The sequence below is a fragment of the Phoenix dactylifera genome, chromosome 12 (assembly GCF_051530095.1).
Source record: "Phoenix dactylifera cultivar Ajwa chromosome 12, Ajwa_hap1_PhDact_Kaust_v1.1, whole genome shotgun sequence".
Classification (NCBI taxonomy): Eukaryota; Viridiplantae; Streptophyta; class Magnoliopsida; order Arecales; family Arecaceae; genus Phoenix; species Phoenix dactylifera.
The window spans coordinates 24,129,781-24,147,666 of NC_143201.1; the positions used below are offsets into that span (position 1 = coordinate 24,129,781).

Sequence of the window (17,886 nt, forward strand, 5' to 3'; positions counted from 1 at the left end):
GGATTGCTAAGGACATCCTTATCAAACCACTCAAGTTCGCATGCTCGTATCAGTAATGGTCCCATCTCATGCAGACCTCAAGCTTAAGCAAAAGATTTGGGCTTTGGTGTTGGTGGAAGCAAGATAGTGTGATATTTCTAAATTAGAAAAAAAAATAATCTCAAAGGACCGTTGACATTTTCATTCTTCTAACTGTCACTCCTTTTATTTCGGAGCAATTGGATGATTATTGAATAAATACTTCATAAATTATATGGATTTATTTCTAATTTTTTTCCAAGCTATCGATAAAGCATGTGTTAAAATATAAAGAATGCTATGTTGAGGAATAGTGATAGGTTGAAGTATCCGCCCATAAACTTAAGTTTGTAGGTTAGATTTTAACATTCTACTACGATTGCGAATCTAAAGTAGTAAAGATAAGATTTATCTTATATTGTGTTGCTTTGTTGCGATTATTTAACCATAAATGTTACTCGACATTATATTATTTTTTTAAAAAGATATACACACATGCATTACTTTGCTAGTTGGAAATTTTAAAAATTAAAAATATTTTTATTTTCCATTATTTATATTAACCTTAAAATTTGACTGTATTGTCATAATATTTTTTCTGTATTGATTAATTTTTTGGACCGAACTAAATTTCTTACTAGATTCATAAATTGAACACTTTATTTGAGCACGACTTATATTAATCTAATATTTTCTAAGTAGAATTCTGTAGAATGAGAAAAAAGAATCAGCTCAAAATACACCATTCGGCAGCGTATCCAGATAGCTTTTTTTTTGGTTTAAAAAAAAAAAAGAAGAAGATGGGAGGAAAAGACAAGCCCACCCTCGCGTAGCAGTCTCCACCGGGCCTCCACCCCGCCAGGAGAATGTTCGATGCGGGTAGAAATGACCATGTGTTGGGTATTCCAGCTAGGGGTGGCAAAATATGACCCGACCCGCCAACCCGACCCGTGTTCGACCCGCCATAAACAGGTTTGGGTTTGGCCTAAACAGGTTCGGGTCGTAAACAGGTCGACCCGTTTAACCTGTTTATTAATTGGGTCGGATACGGGTTTTAGATGTCTGACCCGTTTAAACCGTTTGACCCGTTTAACTGTTGGGCAGGTTAAACAGGTCTAAACAGGTTAAAGGGTTAAACAGGTTAAAGGGTTAAACAGTTTAAACAGGTCTAAACAGGTTAAACGGGTCTAAACATGTCTAAACAGGTCGGGTTGGGCAGGTTAAACAGGTTGGGTTGGATAGATTAAACAGGTCTAAACAGGTTAAACGGGTCAGTTTGGACAAACAGGTTAAACAGGTCGGGTCGGATTGGGTAAACAGGTTACCTGTTTATTAAACAGGTTAAACGGGTCGGGTCGGGTTACCTGTTTAATAAACAGGTCAGGTTCAGGTTTGCAATTCCTGACCCGTTTAATAAACAGGTCGGGTTCAGATTTATAGTTTTCTGACCCGACCTGTATTTGACCCGACCTGTTTATGCCTGACCCGACCCGATTACCACCCCTAATTCCGGCTGGTTTTACTCATACCCTCTCCATCCGTGATCCGGTTCGGTTATCTCTCTGAGCTCCAGCACGAATATTATGTATGACTACGTTACACCTGGCACCATCAAGGTTATCAGCAGAGCGATATGCTCTTTCAAATTTTATGTCCGAGAAGAAAGCATTTGGTCTTCATAATTTAATCGATATTTATGTATTTTGAATTTGAAATTACTTGGTTGGAAGTTAGACCATGTTTTTACTAGGCTATTACCTCAGTGGTCCGGATAGCTTTTGAGAAATCTTTTTTTCCCTTCATCCGGCGAGACATGACCCCCAAAGCTTGCGACCCCGCTCTTCAGAGCGTGCACAGTAATCACCGCTCTTAGGCGGTCAAAAAGGAACCGCAGGGAAATGCACGGACACGTATTCTGCCTCCTGTCGAGTGAATAACAATAACGATTCCAGGACATGATGGTCGAGCCATGGAAATAGACCTATCGATCCGGACGGCGTTAGTACCATAGATGCAAGTGGCCGCGCGTGCTCTGCCGTCAGGCTCCGTATCCACTTCCACTCCGCCCGCCGGCCCCTCCTCTCTCTCTCTCTCCTCTACAAATGCAGCAATACGTTACGTTATCATGATGATGCCCATAACCTCTCTCTGCGCGCCGGCCGCACATCACCCAGGGCTCGCCACGTCCCCCACTTCCACTTACCTGTCCCCTAGATCTGTTGGGCCCCACCTGAAGGATCTAGTGGCACGCGTGCCGGATCCGACGGCTGTCCTCCACCTTCGATCCGACGGCGTCCCGCTTCCCATCGCCGCTATCCGACGGCGGTCATCCGAATTAAATAAAGTCTTTCTGAGAAAAAAGATAAATAGAAGCCGGAACAAGAGTAGTGTTAAAGATTTGGGCCTGGGATTCCAGTTTGGGCCAAACCAGCCTAGGCTTTCGTCGCTTCCATACACCGCTTTTGTCTCCTCGGCCGAAATAAAACTAGAGAAGCCCTCCCCTCGTCCGTATTTTTCCTCTGTTTTCTCTTCGGTATCTCGCCTTCTATTCGTCCGGAGGTGAGGTGGATCCCAGCTGGTGTCTTGGATTCTCTTTTCCAAGCTCTCCCTCTCTCAGGTCTGCTTCCGTGTTGTGATTTTGCTGGGAGTTCATTCTGAGCAGCACACTCTTCTTGGATTAAGATTCTGTTTTTAATCTAGCTGAGCAAGCTTTTTGTTTCTTGTTCTTGGTGGCGTGGAACTACGCATCTTTTGCTGTTTGATCCCATTAAAAAGCTTATGCTGGATGACAGTTGAAATCGGACGGTGCGCTGTGGGTGAGATGCATACGCTTGGTTGTCTTCTTCCGTGTCATTCTGTATGAACCCCTGCTCTATCTCTTTCTTTTAATTGGTTATCTGATTTTAATTATGGCTTTTGTGGCGAAGTATGGAAACGTTTAATTCTGTGTGCAGGTGAGTAGGTGGATTTTGATCATCGGGGGTTCCCTCCCTGTTTTCCGAATTTTGAACATATCGGTTTCAGGAAGTTAGAATGTACGTTGCCGTCAACCTGGAGATAATTCGGACAGTGAAGAAGGCTGGAGACATCATAATGAGCGCTCGATTCATCGCATATTATCGTTTGATGCAGGTTTGCCAGGTGAAAACTTTGCCAAGTTTACCATCAGTTGCGTGGAACATATTATTTCCTCTTCGCTGAAGCATGCTTGTGGAGTACTTATGCTTTTATACGACACGATTGTAGGAAAAGAGAATTAAACCTTGTTATTCTATCGTGAGGTTTTTCACCTCTCTGAAGTATAACTACATATGCTTAGATTAAACTGACCTTCGTGATATTAATCTCAATTAATGCATGGTATCGGGAAGCAATTGAACTGTATTCGTGGATTTTTCTTGGCCTTTGGTACCTATCTCCAAGGGGCCGACCACGGACATCCCCACTACCTCCATATCCAAGTCTTCTTTACTTATCTTCCTCATCTTTAACAACTAGTGGACATACGTTGGATTCCTTTTTCCATCAGGTTTGCTTTCGGGCTCCACCCACAACATAATAGCATTCATATAGAAAGGAAGAATTCTAACGAGCCATGTGTTTCATAGATTGAAGAGTCCCGTTCATGCATCTTTAGCTTTGGTGTTGCATGGATTGATGCAATTTATGTTGCCTGCTTTTTTGTCGGTGATGTTTCTAGCTCTAAAACACAATTTTCCTGTTCTGCCTGAGGAAAGTTGACAGGAATGCATCGTCAGTATTCCCATGTTTTGCTGCTGTAGTTCACTGCTAAATTAATATATTTTAGATCGAGAGATCCTTTGCATCTAAATCTTTAGTTGCAGACAATTTATTTTATTGAATCCATAACCATGTTGAAATTTATGTGTTGCTAATTATGCGATTTTTGTTCTTCTTTCTGTTTGAGTTCTCCTTCATTATTGTTCTCTAAGCCTGAAAGCTGCAGTACCACTTACAACTTTCTATGCCAAATGGTAGGCTGAATACTTCCGCCAGCTGCTTAAGCCTGTCACGTAGATTGAACTCCTAGGTTGAACATAAGTTGATCTGCAGCACGTGGGCACCAGCTTTTCTTTTTCTTTTTTCTTTTTCTTTTGCTTTATTACTTGATCCATCACAAAGAAATCTCCGATGAAATGAAATCGAGAAGAGATTGGCCTCATGCGAGATATACTCTTCCTTCCTCCTTGTTAGAATCAGATGGCTACTCTGACTGAGATGTTTGATTAAAGAATTTCACCATTTCCAGCTAATTATCATCAGATCATTCTTATCGACAGCAGTTAAATCCGGCCAAGGTTAAATACAGGGGAGTTCATTCTCATCAACAGCATTGTAGTTGTCGGAGAAGATTCGGTAGGGGCCTATGCAGAGAGACTCGAGATTGTTTTCTAAGAAGGCCTCCCGATCTCTTGGATATGAAGCGGGCGGTTATGCTCTTGAGTCCCCTGCAGGTGCTTGCTATGCTGATGGCGAAGCACTGACAGGCATGAAGCATCATGAGTTTCCCGGTCCGCTTAATGGTGTCGAGTTCCAACCCTCTGAAACCTGTCCTGAGAACTTTGTCATCTTTGATCAGACGTACAGCAAAAGCCGGGTCATGTTCCACCCTTCCTTAGCCCACAATTTTGGCTCTTCAAGCTTTGATATCGACGGAGCTCATGCCCATGAAGCTGGCAAAAGTATGGACAGAGATAACGGCAACAAGGGAGAATATCCCTCTTGTTACGAGGATGACGCAGAAGCTATCGATGCATTGCTGAGTTCAGAAGAAGAAGAAGATGATGATGATGATGATGATGATGATGTGGTCAGCACCGGGCGGACTCCAGGCAATTGGGGAGGCAGTACTTCTTCGTGTTCGTTTTCAGAGGGGATGAAATGCAGCAAGCTCAATTCTACTAATGCCAGCAGCAGCAAGACTAAAAGGGAGAAAATGAAGAAGATGGTTGGAACACTTCGGGGAATCATACCCGGCGGTGGAGACCAAATGGATACACCTGCTGTTCTTGATGAAGCTGTTAAGTACTTGAAATCCCTCAAGGTGGATGTGAAGAAGCTTGGAGCACAGAATTTTGACAGCTGAAATGGCACGGATTGCGGTAATCTCGCTAATCAGGATATGGAAACTAAATCCTCTAAAAGCATAAGCTCTCATGATGCTGTATGCTGGTTTTGTCTGTTCTTTTATGCCACACATGCGCTGTGGCTTTATGCTCCATGATGAGAGAGCATGGGAGGGAGATACATGGAAGAGGGTGGGGTCTGCGCACCTTTTCGTTTGTGCTGGGTCTTGGTATTTATTGCCCAGGCCGTTTGGATGCTTTGTGTTTGGTTTTGTACTTCAATGGCTATGCCTTTTCCTTCTCTTGCCCCCCTTCTTTCGTAGTATGGTGGATGGTGACGTTATTATTCTGTGTCATCCTCCTATTATGTCGGGAAAACCGCTGCCTCTTACCTTTAGCACCTCATCTTTTTAGCGACCAATCTACTACAAAATTCCCAACTCTAGTTGCATGCGTCTGCCTTTTGGAATCTAAGCTCTATGTTCAGTAGCTTTTTATATTTAGGTGATGTTGAGTTTGTGGGCATGTAGCTGACCCTAATCGTTTGGGATTAGAGCTTAGTTGAGTGCCTTGTGTTATTTTTTTTAATTTGTGGGCGCGTATTGTTTTGTGATGCTGCTGTTGATTTAAGGTGCTGTGATTTTTTAGGAAATATGTGGTAGAAAAGACCAGCCTTCTTCTGCTTCTTTGACAAATAAGCCTTCGTGGAGACACCAATGATGATAGCGGACCCCGTAGCACCCACGCTTTGCCTTTTTCTTTCTTTGATGCTCGAAGTCTGGAAAAGAAGCTAGGAAAAGTTAGCACACGAGACATTTGAACCGAGAGCAATGATATCCGTGGTTTCCTTTAGGCCAGGCCTTTGGATTAACATGTCATGGGGTTTATCAAATTATTTTTGGTAGGTTTTTTTTTTTTTTTTTTTGGTGGTAGTCCAATGTTCAACACAAGCCTGCCATGTCCTGAGGTGGCCATGGCCCTCTCCTTACTTGGATTCAATAGACTAAAACTTTTTTTTTTTTAAATTTCCTCTTCTTATTTAGCTGGTTAGCATCATACCTCTGGCTATACGAGAAGCTGCAAGAGGATTGGTCCTAGGAAAAGCCTTCTTCCATGTTCTCTAGCCAGTATAGATATTTCACTTACTGGGTTTAACTGTTTGAGATTTCTACAAGCTGTCATGTTGCTTCTTTTTGAGATGGAGATTGGTTCCAGATTGGAATCTGCAATGGCACAAGATTTGCAGGTTTCCTTCATTAGTGGTTTTTGATTTTTTTTTGTAATTTATTAAGAATTTTGCTTGGAAGATGATTCCAGCAGGAAATTTTGGTAACTGGCCAAGTGATGGTAAAAAGGCTGCAAATTTAAGTCAGAATTCTGTGTTGGGCAAGCCGAGCTCAATTCACTAGTAGTCCAACTGTGCTTCTATTCCTTCTAGCATCTAATCAAGGTCACAATGGTCATGTGGACTCAGTGCATAAGACGATTGATAACTATTCAACGTATGCTTGCATCAAAAAACTTTTAGAAACAGATTTACTTTTACATGTAACCGGACCTCTATCAACCTGGAATTGGAATCCTATATAAAGAACTAATAGGCAACTGTCTCAACTTTACTGAACCCCCTTAACAAACTTGGTTTCCCATATCAAAACCATTCTTATTGTGTTGGTGCAAAAACTTCATGAAATCAAACCATGTGTTTATTTATTAATTAGGTCCTAACCATCTATAGCCTTGATCAAATTAATAATCTCCTGTGCTACAGAAGCAAATTTCGGTGAACATGAAAGTTGAAAAAATGTTAAGCCAAAGATTCTTTATTTTGGTCGACCAAAAAGAAAAAAGAAAAAAGAAATCTTTATTTTGCATGAGTGAAGCTTAAATCACAGGTTTTTTACACTGCTTGTATCTCCCACTGGTTGCAACAATAGAATGTCATCTTTTACTTGAAGGTGACGTCGAAGGGTGTCGGGAAAAAAAATAAACGGCTTGGAGCACATGCTGAGGCACATGAAATGCTTGTTTCCTTTGTATCCAAAAGTTTCTCACTCCATGACTGAGTCAATCCTTATGCAGATATTAAGCTTACATACCCCTTACATACCCCTTATTATTCAATGCTTATATTAATCCCCACTATCTTTTTAATACTGTAATTCATAGAATACATACCCCTTATTATTCAATGCTTATGCAGGTTTAGTTATCTGACCTCATCAAAATTGACACTAAGGTTGTATATAATTTATATAGTCAGTCATTAGCCAAAACGTGCTCCTAATCTTGGATTTTGGAAGCTTGGGATTAGGTCTCATGCCATTTTCTCTTGAAGTTTATTCGAAGTGGCTAGCCCATCACAATGGAGTTACTGTGCATGCAACATCCCAGTTGGAAAAGAAAAAGGTGGAGGTGCAATGTGCCTGCAATAATGACGAGGCAGATGGTGGGAAGATGGCTTTATGCAAGTGCGGAATGGTGTGGCCGAGGCTCCACTTCTTGCTGCGAGCCATGGAGCCATGTTTTAGACCTATTGAGTTGCTTCCTGCCAAGTGCCAATGTAAGTATTTTACCGACTTTAAAATTCAGACGAGGATACTTCTTGGCTCCACTCCTCTCTTCATTCCCTCACAGCAGAAAATATGGTACCAACATATAGCTTGCCTTTAGACATCAAGAACCAATAAAATGGACACAAAAAACCTAAGCTCAAATGGCAAACCATTTGATCGCAAGTCTCATAATTACTAGAGTGGGAGTCGAGTCCTGAGTCCTGAGGAAAACTTGAAAGCAACGGAAGATGGCCGAGCCCATTCTGTATTCTTGATTCCACTTCATTTGCCTGATTGTGAAATGGTTACCTTATTGCACTAAAAGGTTTGTAAAATTTACATGGCTGTAAATTCTTCAAGAGACTAAAGAATTCCAGATACCTGAGCTCATGCTTTCTTGCTATTACATCTGATTTTCTAGCACAAGGATTCAGGATTGCGAGCAGCAAAGTGGATTTGTTCAGAGGGTCTCCAACTCGTTTATACAACATTTAGAAATCTCTAGTACAAACAAATTATACAAATTTGTAATATCTTGATTAAGCATATACAGAGGAATTTGCTTCATTCAACAGAGGAATTTACAAATCTCTAGGAGTACTAAGCAGTATACCATGTTCCCTTCAGTGAGCATATTAGTGTAAGCTGAATCAAATCGGTATATTGTTGTGCCCTTCATCTGATGAGCATCCTCATGAAGTCTGCCATCATGACTTCCAACTAAGGTCAGCAAAATAAATATTTGCATAATTAATAAAGAACTCATGCCCGAGGCTAATCCAGAACATCTTCAGCATCTGACGAACAAAATACCATGCATCAGCAGCTAGGAATGCCGTAATTTCTCTGGGATGAGCTGCATAGACTAATCACTGGATGACTTTTTCATCTGAACTACAACTCTGATTTGAAGGCGAAATTGGTGGCCTTGGATGACTGTATGGAGTTCCTCAAGCAACATCATGTCACTGCAGCATCTGATTGCCACAGCATAATCAATAATCCCCTGAATGGAGCAATGGTGCAAGCAAATGGTCTCTGGTTGGAGGAAAGGAATCCTGTACTTGTGCACTTAAGAGTGTAAATTCTTATCAGAAACAATAGTATGCTCCAAATGCTGGAAATCGAAAAAATCATAAGTACCTTTCCCAATCGTGTTCGGTAACATGGCACTATCAATGGACATGAGCTGTTAGGTCTGATCTGGTGTTGAAATGTCCAGACAATACCACACTCCAAATGCCGGATAAGGGAAAAGTCACAAGTACCTTTCCCAATCGTGTTGGGTAATATGGTACCATCAATGGATGTGAGCTGTAAGATGTGATCTGGTGTTGAAATATCCTTGCAATGCAATGCAAATTGAATGTTAGAGAACAACAGTTAGCTTACACACACACACACACACACACACACACACACACACTCCTACCATCACCAGACATCGTAATCGACAAGCATCATGCTACAGTTCCTATAAGTGCCTATCTCTGTCTGCTTAGCTTAGTTGGCTAATAAAATGTGAATACTAGTATTTGGTTCAATTTTGATAGTTAAGAATACAAACAATAAATTCCACCAAAACTACAGCTGCAAGCTAGTCTAAACCATCCTGGTATAATCTACAAATGCTTTTTCATCACACACTATATGAAAATATTATGTTCCACACAAGTTGCTTCAACTTGCACCTAATGGCATTTGGGCTTCCATTTTAAAATGAACAAAGCACTATTATTTCATTTCTTTTTATTACACTATAGATGCAACTCCTGAATTTATCTGATGGAAGTCAAATATAGTTCATTATATGACTTAAAAGTACATTATCTTACTAAGGCAGTCTTCTGCTTATATTCTTTCTGTAGTCCAATGCACAGCCTTAATAACAATGTTTCTTCATGACATACTAAAAATAGAAACAACAATGCATTCACATTAACATGCAATTTACACTGCTGGTTTGGTTAAGACAATGTATATCTTTCAGCGAATGAAAAAATTCTGCCAAATCTACTGTAATGAACAGAGGAGTACTGTGAGATAAAAAAAGCTTCATTAAAATCACTCCATCACTTCTTAGGTTATTTATCTACTTGTCAAAGTAAGAGCAATAGAAGCAACTATCATAAAGAAACAGTGGGAAAAAGATGCATGTGTAGATAACCATCATGGTGAAATGGACTACTTTGGGACGGTGCCATCATGGTGCTCTGTCTTTCTTAACGATTCTTCATTGTTAATACAGTTTATGAAGATCCATGTATTAACAGCATCATATCTATTGTAAGTAAACCAGAGGATATTGAAGCATTGGCTTTTGAATCAATAGTTTCGCAAATAGAATACATCACCAGTCGTATAAAAATGATATTTGTTTTCACTCGGCTTTCATAACTTTATTATATATTTGGAGCCTTGTATTTCCCCCACTTTCGCTATTATCAAACCTTTCAGTAAGGCTTGGATTTTGGTATTCAATACATCTTTGGTAGCCTTGCAGAAAGCAGACAAATATGTCTTCTAGATGTTCTCGCTAATCCTCTAGTTCCTGCTATATTGTCTTCCAAGCTAAAAGATCATCAGGCTATAATTTAATGCAACCTTCCTCATGTGATGCCTATCAGATAAAAGCATGAAGTCTTTTATTCAGTAATCTAAACAGAATTCCCTAACTATATGCCAGAAATAGATTTTTGCGACCTTCTCAAATACAACTCCCAGATATAACTGATTTAGCAAGTTGCCATTAGTGAATGTAGATAGAGCATATCAATTTTTCCATTGGCACAGAAGTAGGCAAAGACCACCAACCTGAAAACATTTAAGAAACTAGGATTTTAGAGGTTTCCTCTTAACCATATAAAGGTGATCAAGTAACCACTTCAAAATGAAGATTATCAGAACACTTCACAAATGATATGTTCTATAGATTGTATCTTGGGTATTCAGCTATGAAGAACAAATTTGCATTGCTAAAAATTTCAATGTAGTGACTTCTCATGGAAACACCTTCACAGGACATATTGGATTTCAGGATGCAGTCCCTGCCAAACTTCCTGTCCAGGCAGCAACATAGCAATCCTTGTTATTCTGCATTAATTGATGATATGCAGTATTTGTAGCAATCTTACCTTCACGTGCACATGATCATAACTTATCTTTGACAGCCTTTCAAGGGAGTGGGTATAAATTCAATCTCATCTGCAATACTCTCCTTTAAGAAGAAAAATGTTCAAAAAGCCATCTTAAGTCATTTATTCTGCTATAGTTTTGATATTACTTAACACATCTATCATATTACAAGGTATTGATCTTCCATTCAAAGGTCTCCAATCAGCAAATTATCTTCCAATATCCTAATTCTCTATCCAAAGACAATGTGTAATGCATCATTAGTCAGACATGGATAGGGTTGCTGGATAGGATGGTAAATGCATAAAGCATGTAATATTAGCATTTCAGTTGACTATAAAATTAATCAAGCACTCATCCATCACCTTAATTCCTATGTCTAAAAGTTCTTCTTTACTGTTTTTCTTTCAAATGCTACTTGGGCAACTGTTCTAAATAAAAACCTTGACAAGATATTCGAATAACAACTTCCCAATGATTTAAAATTCTGCTGCTTTTGTACTGGTTAAATACTGACAAAAATTGGATTCCAAATATGTCCAATCACTGCATATTCAAAAGTAATAGAGAGTTTTCTACAAAGTCCTCCAGTAGGGGATTAGAGTATATGTTTCCGCTGGCTTCTATCATGCCCTTAATCCAATGCATAAATTACTCCACTTAAATTATTTGTATATCAATTTCTAACAAATTAATGGATAAGATGATTACATGAATATGGCTAGGTAAAATCAATGCAAAGAATTCATTATAGAATTCATACTGAATAATGGACGATATTAATGGATGCAAGGGAAAAAAAGATAAATCCACAAATATCGACTTGTTAACAACTCAAAGAAAGCATGTGCTACCGATACATAATTCTCATTTTCCTATGGGCAAAGTTTTTCATAATTTGGAGATTACTACATTGGCAGCCAATCAAATTCCAAGCCATGCTTCATCTACATTTGACTCTTCATAAAGCAGAAGCTGCAGCCAGAAGATAGTACTCTGCAAAAAAAGAAAAAAAATACTCATTTTCAGAAATATAATTATTTTACAACTACTATAAACTTGTATTTTTAAGTATATATTCTATCAAACATATTGGTTCACCAGTCAATGGTTCACAAGAAACTTATGTATTGCTAGTAATTCAGCTGGGTACCACATAATCATCAAATACTGGCGACCACTTTGTTAGTGACGGACCTTAACCACCATATAAACAACTGTTTGTAAAACAGTAGGCCTTTTTCAAAAAATTATAGTAAAAATGCTGCATGTTTTCTCGACTAATTGTTTGAACTTCAGATGCAAATAAAAGAGTGGACAGAAACTGTGAAGGACCTGACAATCCCCCTTACATTAGAGATTTTTCATGAAAACCAACATGTCATCAAATTCAGTTTCTAAAATCATGTTAATACATACATACATGTATTCACGAGTTCCTTTATCTATCACACATAATCAAAAATTAAAATACTAAACATGTAAATTACGTGACCAAAATATGCATCATGCCAAATATGTTTGAAGTATATGTAGTCTCTTTTAATTTCCCCTTTTTCTTTTCAAGTTATTACATAGCATAGATGATTCCTTTTCTTATTTTTTTCACTTTACATCTTTCCCCCCCTCTAAGACATAACATGAAAAATATATGGGTTTTGACTGTCATCTGAAGCAGGTTGAATTGTTCCAAAAAAATGCATGCTTAAAAGATGTAGATAAGGTCTGATCAACTTTTAGAAGCAATCATAGCCTCAAGCTAGAATGGTTGGAAACTCCGAAAGCCCATAAATTTACATACACTATCAGGGAAACTGTTATCACATATGGTTGATGCACCATTGTTTTGCAGCAGTTTGGTCCTGTGAAGTTTGTAGAGAAACAACATTTACCAGGACAGAAGTAAACTAAGAGTAAATTTTACTGTTATCACAAATGCCAACTTAGTTACTATGATTATAATGACATAATACGCAACAACATAGAACAACATTTCAGCAACCAAATGCTTTATTTGTTGTGATTCGCTTGCATATTTTTAATTATATCATGGAAGTGGTTCTTAATTTTATTGCGTATAATTCAATAGAATCATGAGTTATTTGTGAATAGCTCCACATCAGCCCTCACTGCAATTGCATTAGTTTTCACAAAAATAAAAAATAAATGATAAGAGTTGAATTGATACATTTCTTGTAACACTTGGTGTGAGGATCCATGCGGGCATGTGTTTAGTCCCACATCGGTTGTTCACCAAGGAGATCTTAGGTATTTATAGAGGACTAAAGAACCCAAATAATACCTTCCGACTAGCTATTTTGGGTGAGATCCTGGGTTGTTATAAATGGTATCAAAGCAAACTTGGCCTATAGCTTATGTGGACTAGGGGACACTACAGCACGGGTTAATGGAGGTTAACCACGGGTCTATCGTGGTGTATGTGATTAGATTTGAATGGATATAAATTCTTAGCTTGACGAGGATGTCAGGGCTTAAATGGGGAGAGTATGTGAGGACCCGTGCAAGCGTGTATTTAGTCCCACATTAGTTATTCGCCGAGGAGATCTTAGATACTTATACAGGACTAAGGAACCCAAATAATACCTTCCGGCTAGCCATTTTGGGTGAGATCTTGGGTTGTTACACTTAGGCTTCCTTTTCTATAGAAAATTGATGGCAACCTCCCATCAACTTCCCTAGGTTCTTCCACATCTGCAACAAGCACCGAGATTTGATTTGGCAATAAGAATAAGAGTTGAATTGGTAGCTCCTTTGCCTGCAATACCAACCATGAACTTGGGCACTAGGGATCGTTCCATAAGATTGGGCCATAGGGAAGAGGAGAGCATGCACGAAGACATCAACTTGCATGAAATTACTGGTTAGAATTGTTAAACTTGTTGTTGATTCGTGCATGTGTTCATGGAGAAAATGATCCTATAATAGATTTCCATGGGTAAAATGTTGGTTGAGAGGAGCTGAAGTGCTATAGTTGGCTTCTTCACAGATTGTGCTCAAACTTGAGCCACATGTTGACAACAAAGGTCAAAATATTACTCTTTTTCTGCACAAAACTGCTATTATGTTTGAAAAATTTGCCATGGAATCTTGTTTAGAACTAGATACTTTCATAATACATAGAAGCCACAGTCTCCTAAATGTCTCACTATGTCCTTTTGCCTGTTCATATTTTACATTTAAGCATTTTATTCGTGCCAAGAATGATAGGAAACTTGCTTCCAGTTCAGTCGGACTACAAAATTTCAAATGCTCTGGTCTAATAACAATGACATCAAAAATTGTTAATTACTCCCAGAAAGTGTAAACCATGAAGCCATAGGTCCATGAAGTATATCTACCACAAAGATGATGGTCGATTTTTCTCAAAGTGTTGCTTGTGTTGTTGCTCTTAAAACGATTAACATAATCAGCAAGTCGACAATTAATTCTCATAATCATATCATTGTTGCCTCACATTATGGGCTCGGCAGATAGCAAGATATTGGCATCAATAAATTTCAATTCGTCATACCCAGATTCAAATGAGGCCATGAACCAAAATAAACTTTCTTTTCTAAAGGGGAGGACCCCCGAGAGATTCAAGAAGAAGGAAAAGCGTTTGGGTGAGAATAGAAATATTGGCTAGTCTCTGCTGGAATAACTAAAGCGTCTGCTATCGGGACAGCCAGCCCAGTCGGCATCGGAGAATGCAAAGAAGGTGGTTTTCGGTCCCGGAGTGCTTGTATAATGATCATTGCAAACCCAGGCCCAACCATTGCAAACCGCTCTCTACCAAAAGTTCAAATTATAACACATTCCAACGCGATCAAATCAAACCAACTAACGAGCATACATTTTGATTCAAACAACGAAACACAGTCCTTGTATAATGATCCATTAACTAAAAATCACTTCTTTAACAGCAAATCTAATTTTTTTTTTCACATTTCCTCGCAGAGAAGGGAAAGGGGAAAAAGTTCCAAGAACCCTCAAAGTTACTAACCCTATATCCAGAAAAGGGTCGAAAACATCCAAGAAGCTAGCTTTGAGACATACCAAGAAGGGGGTCACCAGAGGTAGGCGGGAATCTTTATGCGGATGAAGAGCATGCTCATCATGTAGGCAACGACGATGGCAGAGATCCCGAAGGAGGCGAAGGAGATGCGGACGCTGCGGGCGCGGTTACGGTCGAGGGCGAGGTCCATGAGGATGACGCCGACGCCGCCAAGTACGAACATGAAGCCGGAGGAGAGGCCCTCGATGATGTACTGGCCGTTGACGCGGCCAGAGAGGAAGACGACGGGGCGGACGGCGCCGGTGGAGCGGTCCTGGGTGCTGCCGATACCAGGGGGCTCCACGATGACGTCGTAGACGAGGCCGGAGACAACGGCGAAGTAGGTGAGGAGGACTAGGGAGAAGATGGTCATCGGGGAGGGGAGGGCAGCTTCAGGCGGAGACGGGGCGGGCGGAGGAAGCCGAAGGGTAGGAAGCGGAGGAGGTGAAGGATCGGATCGATCGAGTCGAATTCCGACGGCGGGGACGCCGCCGATGCGGCGGCGCCGACGCTGGTGTGATCGGATATCGGTCGCATCTCTCGGACGACTCCGCCTCGTCCTCCGCGATGGGCTCCTGCTTTCTCCTGTTTCTGTTCTTGACTTTTTTTCTCCGCAGCTGGGTTTTCAGGGTCTGCGAACTTTCCCGGACGGGCTCCGGCTTAGAAATTGTGTCCTAACAGTTATATGGTTTTATGTAACGGTGTTATAACCGTTATAGCGGCTGCTTGATGGTTTCGGCCAGCTTTTTTGTTTTATTGGGATAAATAACGTGAAAAAAATAACGATTGTTATTTTCTGTTATTTCGTATTATACCATTATAACATAAAATAATGATTATTATTTTTTTGATACAATAATGATTAATAAAAAAAGATTATTATTTAGTCATACTTTCTTTTAAATAATAATAATATATTCAAAATTCAAATTTTCTTTAAAAACTTTTAGAAAAATATTGTACGGTCTAATAAATAATATTATTTTATCTAATAAATAGTGAAGGAAAAGATAATAGCTTATTATCCATTATTTTCTGTTATAAAAACTGTTATTTAGTGATTCTTGTAATATTAAATTTCAAAGATGTTTTGGAGATAAATAACAGCAATTATAATTAGTATAGTATGTTATTTAAAATACTATCTATAAATTTTATAATTAATAAATATATTTTTAAAGATAAAGGAGGCAAGCAACATACCATGTCCAATCTTATCAAGGCTGAAATATAAGCTGCCCAAGCCTATACTCTTTAATTACGATTTTTGAAATGGGGACTAAAAAAAGGGCTAACGCAATCAAAATTGAATCGACGACATTTCATATATAAAATATGGGAGAGATCGTATTTTCCTAACTACATCCTTAGTGATGAAAAATATGAATTAAAAAAATAATGTTCTAGTTATGATTTGCTTAATAAGGCATAGTTGGCATAGTATGCACTAACCTATTTATTTTTCCATAATTAGTAGCTCGAGGTAATTGCTATTCTATCGACCACGTCTGACATAGTGTCCTCCACGTCAGAGCCCATTTACACATGGCTCGGCTATCTAACATGGAACAAGCAACTAATTTTCTTGTGTGTTATTCTTGTATCTCCATCTTACGAAGAATTATAACAAGTATGTTTATAGAAAATTCGAAGGCCACTAAAACAAGGTTATGCACGTTTCACCATGTACTGGAAGTATGAATGACTGTGATTGATATAATTATAAAGGTTTGAGAAATGTTAGATACTCACGCCTATATTTCTCATACTTGATGCTGCATTGCAAGGTTAGATCATAGCAAATCAATTATTTCGCTCATGGAAAAAAATACTTGTACAAAATTTAAATAAAATAAAATATTATTTTCAAGTATGTAATACAATCTTATTACATACTTGATGCACGTTTCATTTTCCTCAAATGAACCTTCTAACTAATGTTTATATCCTCTCTTTCCTCTCTACCATTCTCCTTGCTTCTCATCTGTATTTCCTCTAGACTTAAAAGAATATACTCATCTACTCGTTATTAGCTAGTATCATTTTAGTTTGCTTATAATTCCTTTCATATTCATCGCAAGTATTTCCTTGTATGCTATCACTAATGAAAGGTGAAAGAGAGCTCACTCATCAATTATGAAAGTTTTCCCGATAAAAATTATAATATTAATTTTAAAAAGTCAACTGTAATGAACTCAAATTTTCTCCTAATAACCGATAAGATAACATTGCTATTTTTGTTGCATCTCCTCATTTATGTTGCAATGATAAAATTATAAAATCCAACCATAAAATCTTGATGGCCAACATTAAATGGAACCCTTTTTAATTTTCAACTATCTCAAAAGAATCAAGAAGGTGCATGAGGAATATGTTGCAGTGAAATCTGGATTAATATTCTGCATGAAATAGCACTAATACCATTAACAAATTGCTCAGCTTTTCTAAGATTTGTTAGGTACTTTAGAAAATTTTGAGAGAGAAAGACAAAACTTTTTCTAGGAAAAGGCAAGAACTAGTCAATTTTTTTAAAAAAATCTATTCTATATAATATTAGTTTTTCCATGATTCATATAGATAGAAAATTCAGTTTTTTCCCAAAAAAAAATTAATTTCCAGAACTTTTTCCAAGCTTATCCTTAGGGCTCGTTTGGTTCGCGGGAAAAGAAGGGGAGAAAGTGTGGTCAACGGGAAAGTAATGAGATGCCTCTTGTTTGGTTGGAGTTTTCAAAGGAGAGAGAAGGGAAAGTTGTATTCCTATGGAAATGTGATTCCCACATTTCATCCCATGAGGCGGGAATCACTCCATTTTTACTTTTTTCCAAAAAGTCCCTTCAGCATTAAAGAAGCATTAAAGAGGTATTAAAAACCTAATTTTTATTAAGGGCATAATAGGAATTATATATAACTTTCCTAGGAAAGTGGATGGCCAACCAAACATAAGCACTTTGGAAATTTGTCACTTTCCCATGGTCAACCAAATATGCCAAAAGTACTTTCCTAGGCATCCTCTTCCTAGGAATTTGTTTCCCAGGAA

At 38.7% G+C, this 17,886-nt stretch overlaps 1 protein-coding gene and 1 pseudogene across 7 annotated transcripts; one reads left to right on the forward strand and one right to left on the reverse strand.

Moving 5' to 3' along the window:
* Positions 1 to 2,399: 2,399 nt before the first annotated feature.
* LOC103698758 (transcription factor bHLH144-like) lies at positions 2,400 to 5,420 on the forward strand. 6 transcript variants are annotated; one of them, XM_039130193.3, is made up of 4 exons: positions 2,400 to 2,635; positions 2,794 to 2,875; positions 2,973 to 3,159; positions 4,018 to 5,420. In XM_039130193.3, exon 4 carries the CDS (start codon positions 4,406 to 4,408, stop codon positions 5,123 to 5,125), a length of 720 nt encoding a protein of 239 aa, XP_038986121.3. In that variant the 5' UTR covers positions 2,400 to 2,635; positions 2,794 to 2,875; positions 2,973 to 3,159; positions 4,018 to 4,405; the 3' UTR covers positions 5,126 to 5,420. The 6 variants fall into 6 exon arrangements, with proteins under 6 accessions (XP_038986121.3, XP_026657735.4, XP_017702266.4 ...); XM_026801934.4 differs by having other exon boundaries at positions 4,289 to 5,420; XM_017846777.5 differs by having other exon boundaries at positions 4,320 to 5,420.
* A 2,676-nt stretch (positions 5,421 to 8,096) lies between these two features.
* Positions 8,097 to 15,520, reverse strand: LOC103698844 (uncharacterized; annotated as a pseudogene). The gene is made up of 3 exons (XR_015972321.2): positions 14,852 to 15,520; positions 8,804 to 11,791; positions 8,097 to 8,731 (listed from the first exon to the last, which is right to left on the reverse strand). The product of XR_015972321.2 is annotated as an uncharacterized LOC103698844 (transcript).
* Between the last annotated feature and the right edge of the window lie 2,366 nt (positions 15,521 to 17,886).

Excerpts from the sequence above, each read along its gene's own strand:
- LOC103698758 (XM_088709220.2), top strand. The coding sequence starts at position 4,406 with ATGCAGAGAGACTCGAGATTGTTTTCTAAGAAGGCCTCCCGATCTCTT.